This window comes from Aulostomus chinensis, chromosome 14 (assembly GCF_037954235.1).
Source record: "Aulostomus chinensis isolate RoL2024-O1b breed Wild chromosome 14, RoL_Achi_v1.0, whole genome shotgun sequence".
Lineage (NCBI taxonomy): Eukaryota > Metazoa > Chordata > Actinopteri > Syngnathiformes > Aulostomidae > Aulostomus > Aulostomus chinensis.
This window is the reverse complement of record NC_141333.1, coordinates 5,850,570-5,873,341: the sequence shown is the minus strand read 5'-3', so window position 1 is coordinate 5,873,341 and position 22,772 is coordinate 5,850,570. Positions and strand designations below refer to the sequence as shown.

At 42.7% G+C, this 22,772-nt stretch overlaps 2 protein-coding genes across 4 annotated transcripts in view; one reads left to right on the top strand and one right to left on the bottom strand.

Moving 5' to 3' along the window:
* Positions 1-376: 376 nt before the first annotated feature.
* Positions 377-8,243, bottom strand: c14h1orf210 (chromosome 14 C1orf210 homolog). 2 transcript variants are annotated; one of them, XM_086223952.1, is made up of 5 exons: positions 8,110-8,243; positions 3,870-4,406; positions 2,845-3,039; positions 1,224-1,437; positions 377-1,139 (listed from the first exon to the last, which is right to left on the bottom strand). In XM_086223952.1, the coding sequence occupies exons 2-4, from the start codon at positions 3,919-3,921 to the stop codon at positions 1,241-1,243; spliced, it is 444 nt and encodes a 147-aa protein (XP_086080078.1). In that variant the 5' UTR covers positions 3,922-4,406; positions 8,110-8,243; the 3' UTR covers positions 377-1,139; positions 1,224-1,240. The 2 variants fall into 2 exon arrangements, with proteins under 2 accessions (XP_086080078.1, XP_086080077.1); XM_086223951.1 differs by having other exon boundaries at positions 489-1,437.
* A 12,267-nt stretch (positions 8,244-20,510) lies between these two features.
* tie1 (tyrosine kinase with immunoglobulin-like and EGF-like domains 1) overlaps positions 20,511-22,772 on the top strand; it is a 21,011-nt gene continuing 18,749 nt past the window's right edge. For both annotated transcript variants that reach the window (XM_086223943.1, XM_086223942.1), the window contains exons 1-4: positions 20,511-20,780; positions 21,698-21,994; positions 22,087-22,197; positions 22,372-22,527. In XM_086223943.1, coding sequence (XP_086080069.1) covers positions 20,717-20,780; positions 21,698-21,994; positions 22,087-22,197; positions 22,372-22,527 — 628 coding nt within the window. In that variant the 5' untranslated portion in view covers positions 20,511-20,716. The remainder of the gene's footprint in view (positions 20,781-21,697; positions 21,995-22,086; positions 22,198-22,371; positions 22,528-22,772) is intronic.

Genomic DNA, 22,772 nt, shown 5'->3' with positions numbered 1-22,772 from the left:
TTATCCTGTTAAGGGGGGGGGGGGGGGGGGGTAGAGCCTTTCACAGCAGCCTTCAGGTGAGAGGTGGGGTTCACCCTGGACGGTCACCAGTCCATCACAGGGCCAACACATACAGACAGACAACCATTCACACTCACAGCCACACCTACAGTCAATTTAGAGTATCAATCAGCCTCGTCCCCTCTTGATGTCTTTGGACTGTGGGAGGAAGCTGGAGAACCAGAGAGAACCCACACAGGAACAAGGAGAACATGGAGACTCACACAGAAAGATCCAGCCAGGGCTCGAACCTGGAACCTTCTTGCTTTGAGGCGGCAGTGCTGACCACTGCACCATTGCGCCGCCCTGGTTTCAAAGTTGAATATTGAATTCAATTCCCTTATTAAATGTTCAGCAAATTCTTTGAATAAAACACCGGCATGCAGACGGAACAAAACCTACAAAATATCTGATAAAGCAAAGGTGCAACACTGTGTTCACATTTATCTCATGAGTTCAGGGACAGCTCACCTAATAAGCCATGCAAACAGCATTTATGACCCAGTGTTGATTAAAACAAGTACCCTGTGTGACCAGTGTTACTAACATGTCACTGCATCAATACAGTATGAATCAAAATAATCCATCAAAACATTCAGCGTTTCTTCTCGGAAGGGGAATTGTTTTTCTGCTGTTAGGGTCCTCTCAAAGGATCATGGGAGTTTGTGTGCCTCTTACCTATCAGATCGAGTGTAGGATGATGGGTAGTGTACTACTTCTATGTGTGGTCGCGAACAAAACCAGGTTTTACAATGTGCTGTAACACTACCAAAACGTTTTTTTTTTTTTTAGAGTAGGCTCTTTAATTCCAGTAACAAATGAGTCAGGTTATACATTCACAAATCTACAGGCGCCTGACAAACATACTACATTCATCAGAATTTGTGGTCTTCGGTCAAAATTATAATGTGAACTGTGCTCCAAAATCTGGCAATGAATAAGCTCACTCAAAAAAAAACCCAAAAGTTTTGATTTCACGAGTACTCAGATAATTCACTTCAAATTTTATGGCTCCTTTCACGTCACGCGTCACTCAGCAACTGTACATCACATCTACTCATTCTTTGCCCCCGTTTGTCTTCAAAATTGTGCATTTCTGCCTAAAAGCACAGAGAAGAAATGAAAAGTTTGGAGTGAAATTGAGGTGTCAGATGTTAATGCAGTCGTACTGGTAGTACAGGTACCGCTTGTTCCCCTCCTTCTAAGCGATGGTGAATTCAATATCATCCATCTCCTCCTCTGTGTCCTCCATGATCTCCGCTGCTCTCTCAGCCCTCGCTCTCTCACTGGCTGGGATGTAGTTGTCCTCAATGAAGCCGTCATCGTCTTCCTCACTCGCAGGAGTACAGTGAGGGTTCATCCCAGCTCCCCTGTGCATGGCAAATTCCACCTCCAGGGCTGGAGACCAGACCAACAGTCATGAAAGGGTGAGTGTAAGATGTGAAACTGGCAGCGTCCACAGTGTTGGAGTAGGTCAACACACACGTCCTCGCCGACACACCAGCCTGGAATTGCATCTACAGCGAGTCATCAACTGGATTTGTGTGTTCGAGCTTGAACGTTGCATGAGAATGAGCCTTTAATTACAATCACCATACAAGAAGTCATCCCTCAGAGACGCAGTCTACCCAGCGGACCTGAATCAGCCGGGAGGGTTCAACTGCAGTTAAGAGGTTGCGACGGCGACGCTAACAATTTATATCAAGCTAAGTGAGGAAAGGATTAATTTAGAACCGTAAGTGCTATCCCCTCTGTTTATAAACAGACATGTGACTCTATTGAACTTGGAATTTTTTTTTTAAAAAAAGTGACAAATACAACACTTTGGGGGGAAAAAAACAAGACTCATTTTTAGTTTTACTCTCCTCAATGTCCCAGGTGTCACTTGGAGTCGATGTCACCTTAGCAATATTTGTAGTTGGGCTTGGACAGTGTCTGGGTGTGAATCAACAAACCTTTGCATTTGTTGTGGCCAGGAAGTACGTATGAAAAACTGTGTGTCTGGGGAGATGAATTCATCCCATTTTTAAGCTCAGAGGAGTGAAAAGGTGCCGTTCCCCTGACAAATGCGCCTGCAAAGGATGTTGTCAGTTTAAGCTAAAAATGCTGCCTAATGTTGCTTCAGCATCGTCACCAACTGTCTGTGTTATGTCACCCACAATTTCCTGTGCACAGTCTGTTGAAAAACGCCCGTATCGCTCTGCATTAACAAAAGCAAAAATCTGCAATCCTGCCGGCAAACAAACACCCAGCAAGCGTAACCTCAGAGCGAAGGAAAGTAGCTTCGTGCCTCAGCTGGTTGATGAGAGGGGAGGGACGAACCATAAAACTGTTGGACGGAAAACCAAAACAACAGGCAGAAACGTAGTTACAGAGCCCATAAAGCTGAGGGGAACTCACTGATAAGTCACCGTGGGATCGTCACAATAAAGTCTGTGACCCATTGTTCATATAAAAATACAGTATTGCTGTTTCTTAAAAGAGTAGAGTAATAGTCTGTATTTTGGGAGCTTTCCTGTTATGGTTTTTGAATTTTAACACATAAAAATGCATTTTCATCCAACGTAGCTTCTTGAAAGTAAAGCAATGTGAAATTGAAACAGAAGAATAAACTTGTTTCTGTCTAGCTTTAGGATATTGATCATCTCTAATGTTCGTCCTCAGTAAAGCGTCACTGGTTTATCATGTAGGATTTCAAACAGCCTTTACTTGTTGAAGCTCGACCAGCGCTGCTTTGCAAACCTCTCACGTAACATGCAGTATGATTGATACTTGAATAGGTTAACAAAGAAGTAAAACTACAACCTGACTGGTCACAGTGGCTAACGGTGTCCATCTCCCTCAGCCGTGTGTGTCTGTAGCTGGCCAGGTAACGGCGAACCACCTGGCACTTAGCCAGGAGGGCGACCAGAAGGGAGACGGAGATGGCCGTGGCCAGGACGGCCACCAGGAAGGCCCAGTTTTGAGGGGGCGGTTTTCCTGTTCCGTTTGTTAAAGTTCCTGAGGGAGGAGAAGAAGCAGATTTCATTTAATCTGTTATGATTGTGAGGCCGCAGAGTTCTGTCCCTCTTATTGATAGCTGTCTTCTTCAGTTTAGGTCAGACTTGAAAGGACAGACAGAAGACCTCAACCGGAGGATCTCAAACTCCGTGATGGTTGACGAGAGATTAAACGGTGGTGTCAGACCATGAAAGCCATGTCACCTGCAAGATCTTCAAAATAAATTCTAGAACAAACTGGCAGCCAGAGCAAAGAGGCCAGAACTGGTGTGATGTGTTCATGAAATGAACATCCACCCATCTGTTTACTAGCACTTGTCCTGTTAAGGGTCTGGAGAGGTGGAGAGGCGGGGTTCCCCCTGGACAGGTCGCCAGTTCATCACAGGGCCAACACATATAAACATTAGATTGATGGACATTAACTTCCTCCCCTCTTGATGTCTTTGGACTGTGGGAGGAAGCTGGAGTACCAGAGAGAACCCACGCAGGCACAGGGAGAACATGGAGACTCCACACAGAAAGATCTCGTGCCCGAGCCGGGGCTCGAACGCGGAACCTTCTTGCTGTGAGGCGACAGTGCTGACCACTGCACCACCGTGCCATCCATCTGAAAACATACCTGGGAATTATGTAAATCATAGTAATATAGAAATAACAAAGTAAAAGTGAATAAGTTTGTTCAAGGGACTCTTAACAGACCCCAGATATACATGATCACCCACGTTTAGAACATGTGAACTTAAGGAAGAATAGACTGCAGGACTGAGGTTTTAGAGCATTTTTTGAATGAATGAATGAATGATTGAATTACAGATGTAACAGATCTCTTACCGTTTATTGTCAGCGCAGCTGCAGAGAGCGTGCTGTTTGATGAGAGTTCCATCTGGCTCTGCCTTTGTTTGAGTAGTCTCGTCGGGGAAGTATCTTCTCCTCCGTGACTAAGTTTGCTGCTTGTTGGACGGGACCTTCCTCTTGCTTTGGGATACCATTAACTCTAGCGTGAAACCATGGATCTCGGGAGTATATATCCCACATATGTCATTCAGTCCGGGCCCAGTTAGTGTGCAGCTGACTCTCCTTGTTATTGAAGCTTGGATGCAGGTTCGTGTTGAATCTTCTTCAGTAGGTCAATCAGATTAAGGGAATCTGAGAGAAACGTTGCAGACCGACATCTCCCCAGATGAGGGAGGTAGTTGTCTGGGGGATTTCTGTTTTCTAGGATGGAGTTGAGTCCTCAGAGCTCCACTAGGTGGCAAGGTTGAGTGACAGGGGACTCTTGTGTTCACTTACGCATCAAAAATGGTGGCAACATTTTCTCTGTGTGAGTTGAAACATGAGCCAAAGTCCTCTTGCTGCAATCAAATGAACCTTTGGAGAAAGTGGGACAGAAAAAAATAGGAAATCAAACGAGTTTTAATCTTTTTATTTGAAATACTTGTGTAGAAAAGGCATCTAGAAAAATGTCAGCTTTTTCACTTCTGTTAGATTTCAGTACTCCCAATGCTTTGCTGCTTTTAATTCTTTGTGTGAAGAAATACATATTTAATAACTCAGATGTACAAAAGGAGCAATCACATGACCTAAATATTTCACTGGGTGTGTGTGAAGAGTGGATGTGTCAGCATGAAAAGGAGACAGTGCCTAGATCCCTTAAATCCAGAAGTTATAATTGAGTGTGAGCTGTCAGGAGTCCAGGAGAATATGATCCACAACAGGAAAAGTGTGTCGCAAACAGGAAGTCTCACATTCTCTAGAACCTTCCTCCGCGGGTCTAGCTGGCACAAAATACTGGCAAGATACTCTTTGTACCTTCCTATAACCCAGGATACAAGTCCCACAAGACATTTACCAACACAAAAGCAGCTTCTCATTTCAAATTTGTCGCACTACAGGACAAATGTAGTACTGAAGATGGATGGATAGTAAAGTACTCAAAGCACATTTTCCTGAATTATGTGCAGAAAAACATCAAACTCTGATACAAATATGGTGAACCGATATCAGTGGATGTTATCGGCAACACTGATCTATCGGTCAGGAGCTCCGTGACTTGAGCGTGAAAGAGAACGTGACTTTGTGGAGAGTTATTTGCAAACTTGCCAGACACTTCCATGCATCAGTGTCACTGTTGGCTCAGTGTGTGTTCACCGCAGCTGTGAGGCTCCAGCCACTCACCCTTTGTCCATATCCACAACATCATGTGTTCTCTGGATCACGTTTGAAATGCGATGCTAGCACCTGTTTTTGAAGCTCTTGTCCTCTAGTTTTGTGTTGTTTCCCATCTTGTCGATGCGCACCGCCGGATGCACCTACGTCTCATACTGGTTAACAGGTCAAATCTTGGTCATTTCCTCAAGTCAGGCACGAGTGTCCACATGGACTCACCGATGAACCGAAAAGACTTCGATGGTCACTGTGACCTCACGTCTCTTCTAAGAGAATTTAATGAAGTCTCAAATGAAAAAAAAAAAAAAAAAACCTCGAAGAGACAGAGGTTCAAAGTGAGAGCCAAGCGGGCTGGTTTAATCAAAAGAATAATCACACACACCACCAGTGAGATACCCTCTTACATTCTATTGTGGGTGGGGTGCATGTGGATGCCTCTCCGTTCTTTGGAATTAAGACATGCTTTGATAACACTCCCCCCCAACCAGGACACTTACTGTATCACTGAGCCATATATTGCAAGTTAGTTACCTCTTCTGCATGTACAGCAAAACCCTCAGCGCCCCTCCGCTCTCTCGTTCTTGTGAATGTGCGATCCCAGGAATCCCTGGAGGACGTTTCATTACATCTGTAGACGTCCACCACGCGTGATTGTCATTTTAGGACACATCAGGCTTAAAGAAAGTCCTATTCTCATGATTTATCGAAAAAGAATTTAAGCTTCCATCCAGCAGGGATTGAAGTGAAAGACACATTGTCTTTATCTCAGCTACCCCGTACACACAAACTCAAGCTTGTCACGTAACTGTGGCTCATCAGTAAGCTTCAGTGTCCCACCATGTTTTCATATTATATCATGTGATTATTACCATTTGTTCACCAGCCTGAGAGCAAAATTTTAATGTCAACCCAAAACTGAGTTCATTTTAAATGAGCTTAAGGACAACCTCACTTTTGGTCCCTTTAATTTTTTTTTTTTTTTAATGACTCTGGCGGGGGGGGCAGATGACAATTTATTTGAACATTTCTTTCCCATTAACTACTTGAATGCGCTATTAAAACCAAAACCAAAAAAATAACAACTTTTTATGTGTGAGTAAAGTAATTGAAGATGTCATCCATAATGACTGCTGTTGTAATTCTCTCTCTCTCTCTCTCTCTCTCTCTCTCTCTCTCTCTCTCTCTCTCTCTCTCTCTCTCTGTGTCTTTGCTCCAAGGTACATTTTCCCAACCCCAGCCTAATAGCTGCTTAGCACCAGCCATTAGGCCCCTCTTCCTCTTTTTCTTCTCCAGCTATTCTCCTCAGCGGTGTTGGCTGTAAACAAACCAACAAGGCTGCGTTTATCTCTTCCTGTTCTGTTATCACAAACGCAAAGCACAACAAAATCTACACACCAGGCAGCGCAGGCCGCGAGCTATAGGGCAGGAGTCTTGGAGCCAAAAATCTGTGCACAGATATTTTGCTCCCAGGTGTCAGATGTACTGGTGTTTGTGATTTCGCCTGTGCACTGCTGTTGTACATTTGTTTGTGTTTGCATACTGACACGCACGTGTAAGGGGCTAAATCTGCATCTTTGTCAGCATTTGAATATCATTTTCAAAACAAGAAGTCAGTTTTTCTAGTTAGTCTTTGTTTTTAGTGCCCTAAATTGTGAGTCAGTTTATAGAAACTAATGATGGCCAGAGGGTTTAAAATGTTCTTTTTTTTTCTTTCCTGCCATCAAACTGAATTAAAGATCAAAATTTTATTCTGCACTTAGACTGCGATCGCATTCCTTTGAACCAGCAAATTAACTAAAAGCAACTTCATCGTTAGAAATTTGGGTGTTGAAGTCACCACGAAGCAGCGTTTGGCTTCATATGTCAAATGATAGTTGAGTGAGCAAACACGATCACAGATGCTCCTGCATCAGAAGATCGCTGAGCCACCCTCCCACTGACCCTCACATCCCCAGACTCTCGCTTCCCGTCCTCCTCCTCCGCCAAGTTATGTATTTTTACCTTGTTTGATTAACGTGGGGGAGTCTGACTGTGCCATTGTTTGTCAAGGACAACAACCCAAGGTCTGATCAAGTTTAAAAAAAAAACAGCTGCTATTGTTTGGGAGTGTGATTATCTTGCATAACCTTAATCAAGCCTCTGCAGTAAAGTGTTTTGGAACTAAACTTTGATTAGAGGTTCACCTATTTTTACCTGGTCGTAGGTCTAATTGAACCAAGGTCATACTTGCTGATGTCAAGTGCCCTCAAATGTTTGTTTTTTGCCTTTCAGTCTTGAAATAATGGCCGTGTCAACAGAGGAGAAGCGGGGAGATGATGAGTGGAGGCCCGCGCCGATAGTAAAATACCACGCTTCATAACCTGCAAACGAGGCCATTCAAAATTTAGCTTCAGCACCTGGTTGTTGTGGACCTCCTTAACAAATAATGAACAATCAGTTCCGAGCTGTTTGGGGTGAAAACAGTAAGTGGCCATTATCAACATGTGGGCTGGTGGTTGTTATTTCCAGAGTGGCGGCATGAGAACTTGACCGCAATATGTAAACGGCTGTTATTCTCCTAATAATGAAGATAATGTTTTTATCTGAAATTGAGAAGAAGTTGCTTATTAGCTTCAGGGAAGGGAAAGGCTTGGCCACACCTTGCATGTTTTTTCTTTCTGTTCAAAAATGTTTGAATATTTCTTCCTTTTTTCTTTTTTTTTTAGCTCATACTTGCGTATTACAAAATTAAGATACATTTTCAACAGTGTTAATTTGCATCATATTGCATTTTGATACAATAACTGTCATTAAAATAGAAGCCCCAGCCCCACAAGTCATGACAGTCACATGATATCACAGCAGTCTGTAGACGAGAGTGTCCAGACAGAATTTTAGAGGACTAGCGTCTCATTTCAGGTCTTACCTTCTCACCAGTCTGTGTCACATGCTGTCAGCTGTCACATTTCATGTCAGTATTAACTCCATTTCTCTGTCTGTAACATGGAGAAATGTGCAAAGGTTAAAGGAGGCGTGTTCTCAAGCTGCTTCCTGAAAGGACGAGTTAATGTGTAACCTTATAACTGAGGTGTGCTCCCTCCCACCTGCTGTTCTTCCTCTCTGCCCATTGGCACACCACACCAGGTCAGATGCAAAACTGTCACTCATCAACACTCAAACCAGGAAGAGGTAGACTATGATTTACATGCAATATGTGGTATTCCACATTCTCACTACCAGTGTGTAATAGATGTTACTAACCAGTCCAACCTGCCTTTTATGCAAATATACATCTTCATCTGTAGGTTTTACTGAGTAATCAAATAATCCGTTGTCTTTGTTTTGCAGGTTGTTAGTTTTTTGCGTCTGTCGGGCACCACACCTCCCTCAGTTCTTTACAGATGAGGCAGGAAAACAGACAAGATATGGTTTGTGGCAACGAGGCGTTTTGTTTGTTCTAGATGTACAGCCTGACGGGAGAGAACAGACCTCTGGTGGCGCTAAAAGGAAAAGCGAAGTGACCCTGAAAACAATAGAGCCGCTTCCTGGACACTTGGCAATGCACTGTGTATCATTCTCTCGCCCTTCCTTACTCTTCCTCCTTACCTCCCTCGCTCGCTCCCTCTGTATGTTCCAGGATGCTTCAGCTGCATGTCTTGAGGCAGATGGTGAGGACAAGGATGGGTTGGGATGGTAAAATGACAACTCAGAATCTGCTGAAAGCAGCAGAAAGAGCTTCCTCACATAGATAAGAGGGACTGTGTGCTGATAGTTGACTGCTTAACTGTGACAGTCATTATCCTTTCTGCACCAGAGACCAGACCAGGACATCTTTTTACCTCTGTTTTGGTGTCCACCAGGTTACATATATGGTAGATCAGCTGCCGAATGTGCCATTATTGTACCATGCTGGCTTCCCTGCGAGGGGAACCACAAAACAGTACTATCAGGATTTCGCCCACAATACAATAAATCTCAATCTATCTGTGAAATTTGAATTCAAAATACTCTTCAAATCTCTGTGGACCAATTTGGAGGCGTTTCTGAGGTCTCACAATCATGTAAGGTGAAAGTGACTTTGACCTTTGACCCTCACAGTTTAATTTGGCTCACTTTATTTGCGGCACCTGTATCTGTTCATAACAGCTACTTTAATAACAATACTGATATTTGCCCCATTTATGTGTATCCGTTTGGCATCACAAGAGAATCGCGGTGTATTGCAGCATCAGTATTATTACCCACTATCTGCTATTTGGTGCAAGGAAGGCATCATAGTCCGTATTTTAAGTTTCACTCTGAAAATGACCTCCTTTCACTTTTGCAGTGAAAAGTTTCATCCAGTGACTGTTTTTTTTTTTTTTTTAAATGTGTGCGAATAAAAAGTTCACTGAGTTCTCGCATGAACTAGTTACCTCTTTTTTATTCATTCAAACATGCTTTATTTACTTAAGTTTCTGTTATAATTGGTGTCAAGAGTTTAGTGTAAGTCAACGTTTACTTTCCAATTATTTTCCGTGTCATAGCAAAAGCCAAGTTTATAACTGTAAAACTGGCGTGACAGGTGGATTATGCTGAGTTTCCAGGAAAATAATTATCCAAAAGATATGAAAAGAGCTTAGATCTTTCAAAACATGCAGAGAAACCAGAAATCTGGGTTCATTTATGCATCCAGTGGAGTGGTACTGTCTTCTAAATGAGACCTTTGGAGAACATTAGGGACTTTCCCCACTTGTGCTCTGATGGGATGTTTACTGTTTGTCCTCTCAGACAAATGGCAGGGGTCTAAGGCCATTGCTGCCTCTATCAGAAATATAGGAAAGCCATGCTAAGTCTTTTAGGCCGGGGGGGAAATAACAACACGTGTCGCTCTGTGTAACAATGGAGAGTTGACACCAACAATCCTCACAGTGGCCATTAAGCATCAAAAAGAGACAATGCACTCCAGGCCACAGCGTCTGACTTTTTTTTTTTTTTTGCACCATTGTGATTTGCAGCCACCAAAGTACAAGTTTACTAGGTGATGGCTTCACATCGTTTGCTTTTTTTTTTTTTTTTTTTTTTTTTTTTTTAGTTTTCCATCCGCAAATATGATAACGTGAGTGTGGCACTCTTGTGCATCTGCCTCAAATCTTTAAATCTGTGATGAAAGCAGCTGCAATTTAAATCTAAATATTGCATTAGTCTGTGACTATTTTCTTTGTACAATGACCTGAATATTAAATGTAGTACTCAACATCTGGGATCTAATTTCATTAATCAAGGAGCTGTGTAAAACGTCCCTCTGTACATAAAAATAGGCCCTTTTGTCTTTTTCTCCTTCATATCCTTGACTCTGCTGTAGTGATGGCCCAGATTTATTACAGAGGTAGTTTAAGTTTCGTCTCATTTAATCTAATGGAAGAGTTTCCTGACTGTATGTGCTCGGTGGTGTAATGTTACATACCTCACTGGCACCAATATGCGGTAGGAAGGGACTATATTTGTTTGGTTTGAGCTGCTGCCACTTCTTGCAGGTGTAATTCTGTATAGTTAAAGCTTCCCTGCAGTCAAAAATGAGTTTTTTTCTTCTTGATGAATGTTTGTGCTTCACTGTGCATAGCAGGCTTGGGTGATGCTGTGCAACGATATAAATGCGTCTATGGGTAAATATTTGGCAGTGTCGTTCAAAACTGGAGCCGTGTTGGGTTCGGGCTATGCAGTAAATTATGACTAGAATCTCATGAGATCTCAAAAATCCATGGAGGAAGTACATGGTTCCCTCAGTAAGAGTTGAAATACCCTGACAAAATAGTATTCAGGCAAAAGTTTCCATTAAATATTAAAATCAAGTGAAAGTATTTGATATTTCGTGTACCCAAGTACACCTAATGCAACCTCATTGATTTCAGTTCTGCTTTTGTGATTGCGTCCTCTTAAGTTTGGTTTCTCAGTATTCAGAGTACCTCAAAACTGATGGACAAATGTAGCGGAGTAAAACCTAGTCGCAAAAGACGTAAACACTCAAGTAAAGTACAAATACTTCAACAAAGTACTTTGCAATCCAGAGGCAGGGGGAGGTGTCCCCAGCCCAAGATGGGGGGGGGGGGGGGGGGGGGGACTTGCTGTTCTGCACTTTTTTGTGTGTGTTTGTGTGGAAGTTTTCCAAAAAAAAAGAGAGAAAAAGATCAAATGTGATGAAATACAGAGTTCCAGAGTACTGACTTCCCTCACCCCGAGTGCTGAACCATGCGTGTACAAAGTTGAGCATTAGAATTCCTATTTTACATCCTTCTCCTGGAGGGGGAAAGTTGCTGCGTGCTCAACTCAGATCTGCGTTTGTACCCGCAAGCTGGTACTTTGGAGCCAGTTGTGGCCCCCGGTACGCAGGTGTTATATGGAAACTTGAAGCCTCCAGTGTACACTCACTGCGGACGGACCTTACACAGAAACACTCCAGCCTACAGAAGTGTGAAGACAGAACTACATCAAAATGTCTTTAGAGCGTACACCTCTACCTGCCAACTTCTTCAGGAGATTCATGTAAAAGTCAACACATTTTAATAAAATCCAACTGTGCATATTTTTTTTTAATCCCACTGTGAATGCCGGGAGAAGATTTATGCGAAAAGTGAGACTGCTACAGGATTCAGTAATGTTTCGGTGGGGAATTTGAGTTTGAAATGCCTCGTGGTGCTATTAATGATACGATAAGAAAAAACGCTCACCACTCATTCAAGTTCAGCCGATAGGAGAGTGCTGCATCTGCAACTTTCTCTGCAGATCGTTGATGAGATGTACATTTAGGACATTGTTAACACGATGCATTCCTTCCCTTTTGCATTTTGCAACTTTTAAAGTAAGCTGCTGGATCACCATATCTTCCCTTTTCCACAGTTAAACTTGGCAACAACATCTCAATATTTTGATATGAAATTGCAATTGGTGACTGTTTTAAGGTCCTTGCATAGGATAAAGTGCAGCTTGGCTGGCTGTTCCATCCACTTAGCACACAAACCTCAGTTAGTAAGTAACTTTATTACCCCTGTTGGGCAGTTCTGTCTCAGCGTGGTCCATTATTGGAGTAAATAATTACAAACCATGACAACAAATCCCATTTGAATGACCCAATAATACTGTAGTCCACGGTTCCCTCTAATTTTAGGCTGCTCTAATCATACAGCATATCAAGGATAAAATAATACACACTGATCAGACCTGCAGGGCAGAGCAACAGCACAAAAGGAGCATCAGATGAGATGCATTACCTGAGAATGTATTCAAGGGAAATTAACTTGTTGTCCATTTTTTGTGCCAGACAGATAGATACTCTTCTCTCTGTGCACATTATGGACCTCCAGACTCCCACCAGATGGTTGACTGCTAGTTAGCCTAGCTGCAATAAATGCTAGCTAACTCAATAAATACACTTCTTCATAAAAGTCTTTTTTTTTCATTAATAGAAATAGCGTTGGGCTTAAGATTTGTTGTGAAAAAAACTGGGAAAATTTTTAGAATTATGAGATGTTATCTTATCAGATGGATACCTGGAACTGCCGCATTGCTAGTGCTTGTTACAGCTATGCTAACTATTATTTGTTGCAGCTGAGCAGACTAGCAGTCAACAATCCAGAGGGGTTTGGAGCTTCGCGATACACACGGGGAGGAGAGAAGCTTCTAAATCTGCTTTTCTGGTTCTAAAAATGATGGACACTAAGTGTATTTCCCACAAAATTTCATGTGTTCCTTTAACAACACCATTCTTTGTAACTCTGGGCGCATGCAGGCTTGGGACCTGCAGCCGTGTGTGCCTGAGTGCGCATGTTGAGCAAACAGCCATGTATCAGACAGGAGCTGAGACCCTCCACCTCCACCCCCGCCATCACCTCCACAGGCCTTTTCCTGCCTGTAGGGTGATTCCTGCCCCTGCGCTCCCTCCACTTCCTTCACACACATATCAGCCTCCAGCAGCAGTACCTCTTCCTGAATGTGGCTTAAGTTCTCTGGACACTGGAGGACCAACAATAGCTCATCCATTTCTCTCTCTCTCTCTCTCTCTCTCTCTCTCTCTCTCTCTCTCTCTCTCTGCACTCACGCCATCATTCTCCTCCTAGTTAACGCACTGTTGAATTGTACTTCCAGGCTCAGATGTGATTACTCTCCATGCACATTTGCACAAAATCTCTTCTCAGTTCTTTCAGCACAGCACTCTCAGCGTCTTATTCAGTTTCTTTTGAAAAAAAAACAAAAAAAAACGCCTGCAGTATCAGAGAGACATGTTGGCTGGACTCAAGAACCACTCCCTTTCCACAATGTCCCTAATATCCATTTTCCGATGGGACAGATATTCTATTTCTGTAATTAGGATTTTCTTTCCTAACTTGTGTGATAATAATAATGAAAAACATGCCGCATATTTAGTTTGCGGCTAACTGTGTTAGAAAACTATGATTATGTTGTGACTGTGCCAACTTTTCATGAATATTTTGGCCATTTTTACAGAAAATATGAAGGTTTGGGGAAGATCCCTCATAAATTTGAATCAAAAGGTGGAATTTCAATGTCAGTGTCAGAACCTGCTGCTCTCCTCAAGGATGAGGCAGATGAGGAGAAACTGGAATTCATTTGGGGGCTGAGATATGGAAAGCAGAACGTTTTAAAGTTTTTATAAACGATTAAAAACAATCAGAGGCTTTTTTTCTAGTTTTGTACAAGTATGAACCCCCTTTTTTTGGTCTGCTGACTGTCTGAAATGGTGTTAACCTTCATGATCATGTACTGGGGGGACCCTCAGCTCTTCACATTAAAACTAAAGGTTGACTACATGTTGTTAAGATTAGGACTTCCTTAGTCTGAGCAGAGGCTTTCCATAACACCACTAATGAGAGGTGTGGTTGCCTGTATACAGTACATCTACCTGTCTAAGGTCAGAGGAGGGTACAGCATCAACATCCTGCAAACATGGCGGGGCTTGTTTGGTGTCAAATTGGAAGGTCATGTAACTGTGCATCTGGTGGGGGACCCAGATCACCTCCTCATCCCCATTCCCAGTGCAAACCCTCTCTACAGGGGTCAGACAAGGGTTGGCCGGGGTAGGAGGTCACTCTGCCTCAAATCTGGGCTATGTTTTCTTTCCAGTGCAGGGATGATGAATGGAATGTTTAGGAACAGGTTGCTTCTCAGTTCTAGCGGCATTCTATGAGGGAATAGTTTATACAGACACACTTAGACACACAATCTGTACAGAAACAGGAAACAGACACAAAACTACATGTAAGACATGACAGTGTCTGGAGGATGTGGTCATAAAATCAGCAAAAGGTTGAATCACTCTCGGCTCCGGCCTCTCCGGGTGTGAAGGTGCTTGATGCAGCCTCTGGGACATTATACTACCATGTTTAAATATTTTTGGATATTTTCTAGGCAGGATAATTACTTGATTAGGCTAAAAAAAATCCTCAGATAATAAGCTGAAAGTGAAAATTATATAACTTGAGACAGCTGGAGGTGGGATTTCGGGAATAGCGGAATCAGGTGCCAGTACTGGCAACAAAAAAACAACAATAATAATTATAGAAAAGATAAAAGAGCTTTGTATCTGATTCAGTATCAGTATCACCAGATCAGAATCAGATTGGATATGAAATATTGGCATTATGAGGCTGTTTTAAGCCAAAGAGCGCTTTATAAAACAGAAGAACAAATGCATTACATTGAAATATAACTCCGATATCTGATCTTGGAATTAGAGCACCTGTATTCCCGATCCTATATCCCATCTCTAATCATAATCTTTTCATACGACAACTCTGAGTCTATTCTAGCTGACACATCCTGCTCACCCTGTGGCCGTGGTCTTGCCCGATGCCATATCATTTCCCATCATTCAATTTGTCAAGGAGGAATTTTCCCCTGAAGGTTACTCAAACACTAGTTCTTTTTTGTGAGACAGTGGAAAGTGACAGGAAATTTGGGAACAAAAAGGATGTGAAATGCGACAAAGTGTCAATTGTGGTGGTCTGAGCACGTGTCCTGGGGCTAAGGGGATGTTGAATGTCCGCAGTCGTTACTTTGGTGCTGCACCTTCCATGTATGTTTGCGTGGGGACAGTCAAAGAAATACTCTGGTGTGAATCACGATAAAATAGAAGACTGTTTATTTAAATTGTTTGATTTCATTTCATTCTCAATTTCATGTTGGTTTTCTTTATTAAAAAAAAGATAATTATTCCCTTTTTGCGTTTCGTGGAATGTGTATTTATGATTTCTTGTTCATTTTAGTTCTTGTGTTTATGTTCTACTCTTACTGTAAGGCAAAACATACGATATGAAAAAAGTTTGTCCTAATAGTAATCCAACAAAGATTTTCAGAAATCAGCAAATCTTCATAAACAAGACCCTGCTAGCATGTTAGCCTACTAGCATTTTCAAAACAGCACCAAAAAGTCAGCGGACTGCAGCTCATGGAAATATCGCATTCACATTTCCAGTGGTAGTAAATTAAAAAGTGAGGGATTCGTAAAGTGCCTCCCTTGGCTCTTCCTGAGAGGGAATCCTTCAAATGATTCATTCAATAATTTCTGAGACATTTCACTACAAAATCCAAAAGAAAAGCTCAGCAGATCTCTAAAGTCAGCTAGATTTGTAGTCCAGGGATGGTAAATCTGTGTTCATATTCACAAGATGTTTCAGTCTGGACCGAGCCAGGGTGGTGGTCTCCGCCAAGCGTAGTGCCAGACCACTACTTTATGACATGAACATGATTGATTGATCAGAAACTTCTTCTGAACCAGTCGACCAGTAAGAAACGGAAACTGTGAGCCAGAAATGGGCCTTGGGTAGCAGCCACAGTCTGAAATTGCACGTCAGATGATGCCTACTGGCAGACAAACGTTTCTTTGGATCAACTGTTAAACAATGAGTATTGAGGAATGTCACCACATTTTCCAAATTCCTTTGTTTATCCTGATAATTTGAACCCTCCAGACGTTACATCTCAGCATGTGTTTGTGTCCTCTCGACAATCATTGTCACTGTCAAACCCAGCCGGGTGTATTTACGCCACCTGGATGATCCGCTCTCATATTTTGATTCGTTTTTTTTAATCTTCTAATCTTGTCAAGACAGTCACATGAACCGACTATGACTCATCATTTTTAAATGACAAAGTTTTTTTTTTTCATGAAATGTTTGCAAATGTGTGTCGTCAATTTAAAAAAAAAAAAAATACAGGCCCAATAGGTTTAAAGCTATAATGAATAAACATCCATTACATTTAAACAATTCAGTCCTTGCGTGCCGATCTCTGCATTCAGCATTTAAAGCTACTTCCATTTAGCCCTCTCCTAACTTGAATGGGGATAAATAATTTAATCATGTAGCTCTGCTATACTTTCCTAATGTTATCATACCAAATGGATCCAATTATAGAAGTGAATCGAGTTGTTTTGCAGGCGTTCAAAACAATTTATCGACTGCAGAGCTTTAAACGGTCCTTAATCCATACCACCTATCCTGGGTGCGCTCTGCAGCAGCTGCCAGTCATTCAAAGGGCCCAAATGTGGGAAAAGTGTTTTTGAGTTTGGGGTTGTTCACGTGTCAGTGAGGGGTACAGATCGAGAGCGCGACAGTACAAAGCTGCTCTACGTCTCAAAAATGCTGTTGATATCATGCAACTTTGAGGGGAGTCAGCGAGGGCACATGGGAAAGTGCCTGTCCATAGAATGGGAAGTCCTCATGGTTTATTATTCTAGAATCTGAAGGCCGGACACCATTCAGCTCCAGTGGAATATGATTGGCTGAGTGCCGTTTTATCCCAAAACGAGTGCTTGCCGGGTCGGGAGTGTTAAGACCTGTCAGTTTGTCGCTGTGCAATGTTGGGAGCTTTAAAAACAGTTCAGCCTGTTGACACATACAGAACTAATATACAAACAGTGCTGGAGATGAATCAGGGTTTAATGGCTCTGTATCTTTGGGGAAATCGGACTTGGGGGTCTTTCAGTTCTGCTAATAATGCTAACACTCATGCACATGCTCTATCAGAAATATTTCCTTGATCCTACACAGGATTTTCTTCTCTCGTCTCTGCAGCCCAGCATCCTTTATCGGAGCGGACGGGTAACATTAGGATGCAGGTCAGGGTTTTGTAACAGCACTTAAGGAAGAACACGGGGGGGGGGGGGGGGTGATTAAGGAGTCCTGAGAGGTGTGAGTGACTCCCTTGCTCAGGCTCCCAGGGCCCAGCAGGATCAGTGTGTGTGGAGCCGGGCCAGCTCTCCACACAATGAGGGGAAATGGGAATTTAATACAAACTTTCTCACAAAGTCTCCCGCCTCTGTTGCTGGTCTCACTTCCAGACACCCCCAGCCTCGCAATCACCACCTCCCTCTCTACAACCACAACAACGTGTCAGAAATCTCTGAACCGTGCTCAGAACCTTCCAGAAAATATGAACGACGGCGTTTCTCCACCATCGTTCAGCTCACTTTCCACTCTGTGGTGCTTGTGACATTTGAGAGAAATTTTAACAAATGGAAGTCCATCCATCCATCGTCATCTTCCGCTTATTCCTACACATTAAGGGTCGCGGGGAAGGGGCTGGAGCCTATCCCAGCGTCAACGGGCGAGAGGCGGGGTTCACCCTGGACAGGTCGCCAGTCCATCGCAGGGCCAACATAGAGAGACCAACCATTCACACTCCCATTCATACCTACGGTCAATTTAGAGAATTCAATCAGCCTCGTCCCCAATTGCATGTTTTTGGACTGTGGGAGGAAGCCGGAGTACCCAGAGAGAACCCACGCAGACACTGGGAGAACATGCAAACTCCACACAGAAAGATCCCGTGCTGGAGCCGGGACTCGAACCCGGAACCTTCTTGCTGTGAGGCCACAGTGCTGACCACTGCACCACCGTGCAGCCCACAAATGGAAGTATTCATATAAAATAATTGACAAAATTATCTGAGGTCATGCTGTAAGATGGAACTGTATCAGTCCTAAGATCCCCGACAGTTACCCACCATACCATTAGGAACATGAATTATTAAGATGGCGTTGGTTTCCTATTGCAAATTACGTTTATTACAGCTGCTTCACTGCAGATAAAAGATGTACTGTAATGCAGCGTGCTGCGCTTGATTATTAAAACCAGAACACAAACAAATGTAATAAAAGATACAGTATAAATATACTGTATAGCAACAGCTGGAGCTGCCTCCTGTGAAAGAAACAGCAGCTATGCAGTTACATCATTTTTTCTGCATAATGAGTGTATTTATGCTCAGTGTAAACACACCGAACAAGACATGTGGTTGTTGGGAAACAACACACATGGTTACCTGGAAGAGGTATAACGTAAACAGTGATCACCTTCACCATGAAACAAGAGGAGAGTAATTACTGCTGGACAACAAAGACTTTAGGATACAATAGGAAATGTCTGAGGAGCACAGATAGACGACTCCACCCTGCACCTTACCAGAATAACACACACACACACACACACACACACGCACGCACACTCGCATTCTCTCATGCCTCTGCAGAAACACATATGCACACACATGTTCACGCACACACATGCTTAAAAAAAAGTGCTGGCCCCTCGTGGTCTCTGGCTCCTGACAACCTTAAAGCAGCCAAAGGCCGAAGCATCTGTGTTGACCCAGCCTGAAGTCTTTTCCCTTCTGGCTTCCTATATAGGCTCCACCAAGCTGTGTCTGTAGCATGCAGCACTGTATGTCTTTCCTCTCTTTGCACTGCTTCTCCTTATTTGTTCCCAGAAAGTTACAAATCATTTATCTATTGTCTGATGTTGCCCAAATTAGAAATCAGATTTACGTTCTGACTGCTCCCTTTGTTGCATGTTACTGTTTTTAACCCTTGTGTTTGTGCTTAGAACTGCGTAGCGAGCAGTCTGCTCACGTGACGGCTTGATATCGTTGTTCCTGCAGTTAAGTTCGTTCCCTTCGGCGGCTGTTTTTGAAGTAGAGGAAATAAGTGAGTCTTTTTAAAGAGGTTGCCCTGGCTTCTGAGCTACGCAGGTCACATCAACAGGTCAAAAGCAGCGTGCAGATGTGAGCCAAGCACAGGCGCCAAAGATCCTTTGTTTGCCAAATCAAGACACTGTGTTTTGTAGACGAAACAATCCCGACCGGGGGTGTACCCATTTCAATTTCTATTGGGTTTCTTTTGTATTTGTACCATAATTGAAGTATACAGAACATCTCCTTCCTTCCTCATGGTTTGTGATTCTTTTGATATTGTACCAGGTAGGCTGCAACATTATTTATCTATTCCGTTTCTGTGAGCCGAAATGCAAACAATTATTTTATCCTTTGTTTTTGTGGATCTGGCATACGATAGAATACTCCTTGCCTGCTTGAGAAAACTAAGCGAGCACCTAAAATCGAAAACAGGAAATCCCAAACAATAAGGAGCTGAGTCAACTTGAAGTTGATTGTCTGAAGTCGCAAGGAAATGTAAAGAAAATATCAAATCAGTCTGACAGCTTTTGCATAGAGAGGCGCGTTGTGCACTTGTTCCGACTGGATCATTCACTGTGGGAGGGTGCAGCACTTTAAAAAGATCAGAGAAGAAGTGACAGAACAGACACAACAACAAGTATATTGTTCATCATTTCCTAAGGCTGATGGGGTGGTTTGGGGAAGGGGGGGAGCCTGCCTGACCAGAAAAGCTGCAGGCATCAATGAAGTGAGAGAACAAAGCTGTTGCACTTGGCAAAACATGATACCAGCTGCTGCTGCTGCTGCTGCTGCTGCTGCTGCTGCTGCTGCTGCTGCTGCTGCTGCTGCTTTGGATCTTCTATGGTACCTCTACTAAGAACATCAGGAGCAGCAGAATAATGCAGTGTCAGCGATGTAGAAGCTGACCAGATAAATAGGGAGTGGATAGGAAGTGTCTTCTCATTAGCATGTGCTATGTATTCTGATGGAGTCGTGTTACATTTATTAATTAATGCATTCCTGCACTGGCATCTGCAAAACGCAAGATGAAGAGGGGTGATATTTTTATTAAAATATTTCGAAGAAACAAATTCTGCTGCTCCGAGCACATTTCAGTGTGAACGAATCTTCTTCTTCTTTATTTATTTATTTTTTAAAAGTGTTTCCATTAAACACGGGTTTGTAAACATTGCAATATAGCTGCACTCAGAGATAATGTGCTTTTCTTGCTGAAAGTGACAAAGTTTAATCTCATAAATACATTAATGGTATCGGGGGAGATCTGGAGCGCCAGCAGTCGTCCGCTGTCTGGTGACGCTCTTCCTTCCTTTCCCACCCAGAGAAAAACGAGCTTTACCGTCAGTCCAACTCTGTGCTTTTAGTGTGACGGCACTGGATATCCAGTCTTTGAAAGCTTTACATGACCGACGAAATTTAAGAGATTTTACACCTGAACTGGAACTTTAGATGAGTTTTCAAGTTATGCGTAAAAAGGCGCATCGCTCGTCGTGACGCAGCGGCATCGTTTTGGATGTTTATCTCTTTTCAGATGATTTAAAACCGAGCCTGGAGTTTACTACGTCTTACCAATGAGGATTACAGATACCATGTGGATTGTGTGGATGTGTGTGTTGGGCTTCATTGATTTATCAGGTGAGAATTAAACTAATTGGAGGCTTCTGTTTTTCAAAAAAAGTGATACACCAAACAGTTTTGTGTACAAAAGGCAGAGTTTTGTCTCTGCTTGCAACTAATGGAGGCTGTTAGGGAGTACCTTAAAGAGGTCTACATAAGACTTATGAAGGACGAATTTAAGAGTCGCTTCGATGTTAGATGACATTGAAGCGACATGAATAAGACACATTTTACATGAGTCTACGATGTTTTTTGGAACTGATATTTTGTTAAAGTCGTAACGTATCGTGTAATCTTTGAACCCTCAGGGAAAAAGGATCTCATCCATATTTCCTGGTATTGTTCTGTGGATGTGGGGCTTAAATGCCAGGGAGGAATAATGTTGGACAAACTGACATTATTGAGTTTCTGTTGTTCCAATAACTACATTCCTGGAGGATTTGGTGATTGAATCACAGTAATTCACACAACCACTCTCTCCCGTGGACTCTGAGGATGTTAAGTTTCCATGTCAAAGAGATACTTTTATGATAAATAGATAAGATTACATGTGACTTTGACTTGCTTGTGTACTTAAAGGGGTTCAGGTGGTCCAAAGCAAGAAAATGTAACGCTGGAAAACAAGTTTGGTTTCTTCTTCATAATTTTATCAAGACTTAGAACTTCAGATAGAAGAGCAAATGGGTCAAACTGCTATTTAAGACCACACGTGAATGTTAGAAAAGCAAATGAATCCTGTTTGTATGTAATAATAAAAGCATGTACGTGTAGAGAAACCTGGATGATCTGCTAGGAAGAGTTTACCGTAGAGACGATAGAGGCTCTGCAGCAGACGGTTTTAAACCAATGAAACTACTCATTTTGATTACTGGTCATTTGACAACATCAGTCCAACTCCACTGATTTCAAATAACCGATGGTTTCCTGTCTCACAGACGCCGTGATTGACTTAACCATGATATCCACAGCAGAGATTTCCCAAGTCCATCACTTCACCATCTCATGTATTAACGGAGAGCGCAGCCCTGCCCAGGTTGAGCTGGACATAAAGAGAGACAACAAAATCCTTTTATTCTCCAAACAGCCAAATTTTAAAGTGTTCAAACCCAGGCACAAGAAGGTTGAAGCCAGAGAGTTCAGAGAGCTGGACAATATTGGAATCTTCTACTGTGAATCCACTCAGGACCTGCAGCCATTCGAGAAGATCACAATGATAAACAACTTCGGCAGAAGTGAGTGCAGACTTCTTCTGATCACTTTTAGTCAACAGCTTCTTTTTATTTCATATATTATATTTTATATATTATATTTGTTTCCCTCACAGCAAACTTTGTCCCGACTCACTTGACACTGACAGCCAACAAAGGAGAGACTGTTCACCTCAGCATGCAGCTTCTCAGCTCCCAAAGGAGAGATGTGACCTGGAAGTACAACGGTAAAACAGCACACATGGAGGGCTGAAGACAGATGGGTTTTTAATTCAGTACACAAGCTGATTATGCCTTCGTTCAGATTGTCAAGAAATAAGAGCTCATTAGACGCTGACTGCTGCTGAACAGAAGCGATAAAAGACTGTTTTCTGACTTGGAATTTCATGTATTATGTTTAGGAAATTACTGTTACATGACTCACTGGAACGACGTGATCAACCAGACCGCCGTGCTGACAGTAGAGGACGCAGCTTATGCCAATCAAGGCATCTACAGTGCCAGCTACGTGGGGGACAGCCCTCTCCAGGGTGCCTGGATGAGGCTCATTGTGCGAGGTTTGTTGAACCCCTTCAGCCACGCGTGCTGAAACAGAAACACACCCAAGCACGTGACCTGTAACACACCTGGAGCCGGATGCAGCTAAGCTTTTTAGACAGTCTAGAAACAAATAAGACACGTTCTGCTGCAGTCATTGTTAAGGGAAAACAGGTCGAAACCTAAATTCCCACTATTAGGAAAGACACAACACGAACTAATTCAGCTTTGTACAAAGGGCACCCTGTCTCAGTGGCTTCCCAAG

What these genes read in the sequence shown, in the direction of transcription:
- c14h1orf210 (XM_086223952.1), bottom strand. Translation starts at nt 3,921, where the DNA reads ATGGAACTCTCATCAAACAGCACGCTCTCTGCAGCTGCGCTGACAATA. An exon ending in AGCTGCGCTGACAATAAACG is followed by an intron (nt 3,040 to 3,869) that starts GTAAGAGATCTG and finishes CTCCTCCCTCAG; the next exon opens with GAACTTTAACAAACGGAACA. An exon ending in TAGCCACTGTGACCAGTCAG is followed by an intron (nt 1,438 to 2,844) that starts GTTGTAGTTTTA and finishes TCTGGTCTCCAG; the next exon opens with CCCTGGAGGTGGAATTTGCC.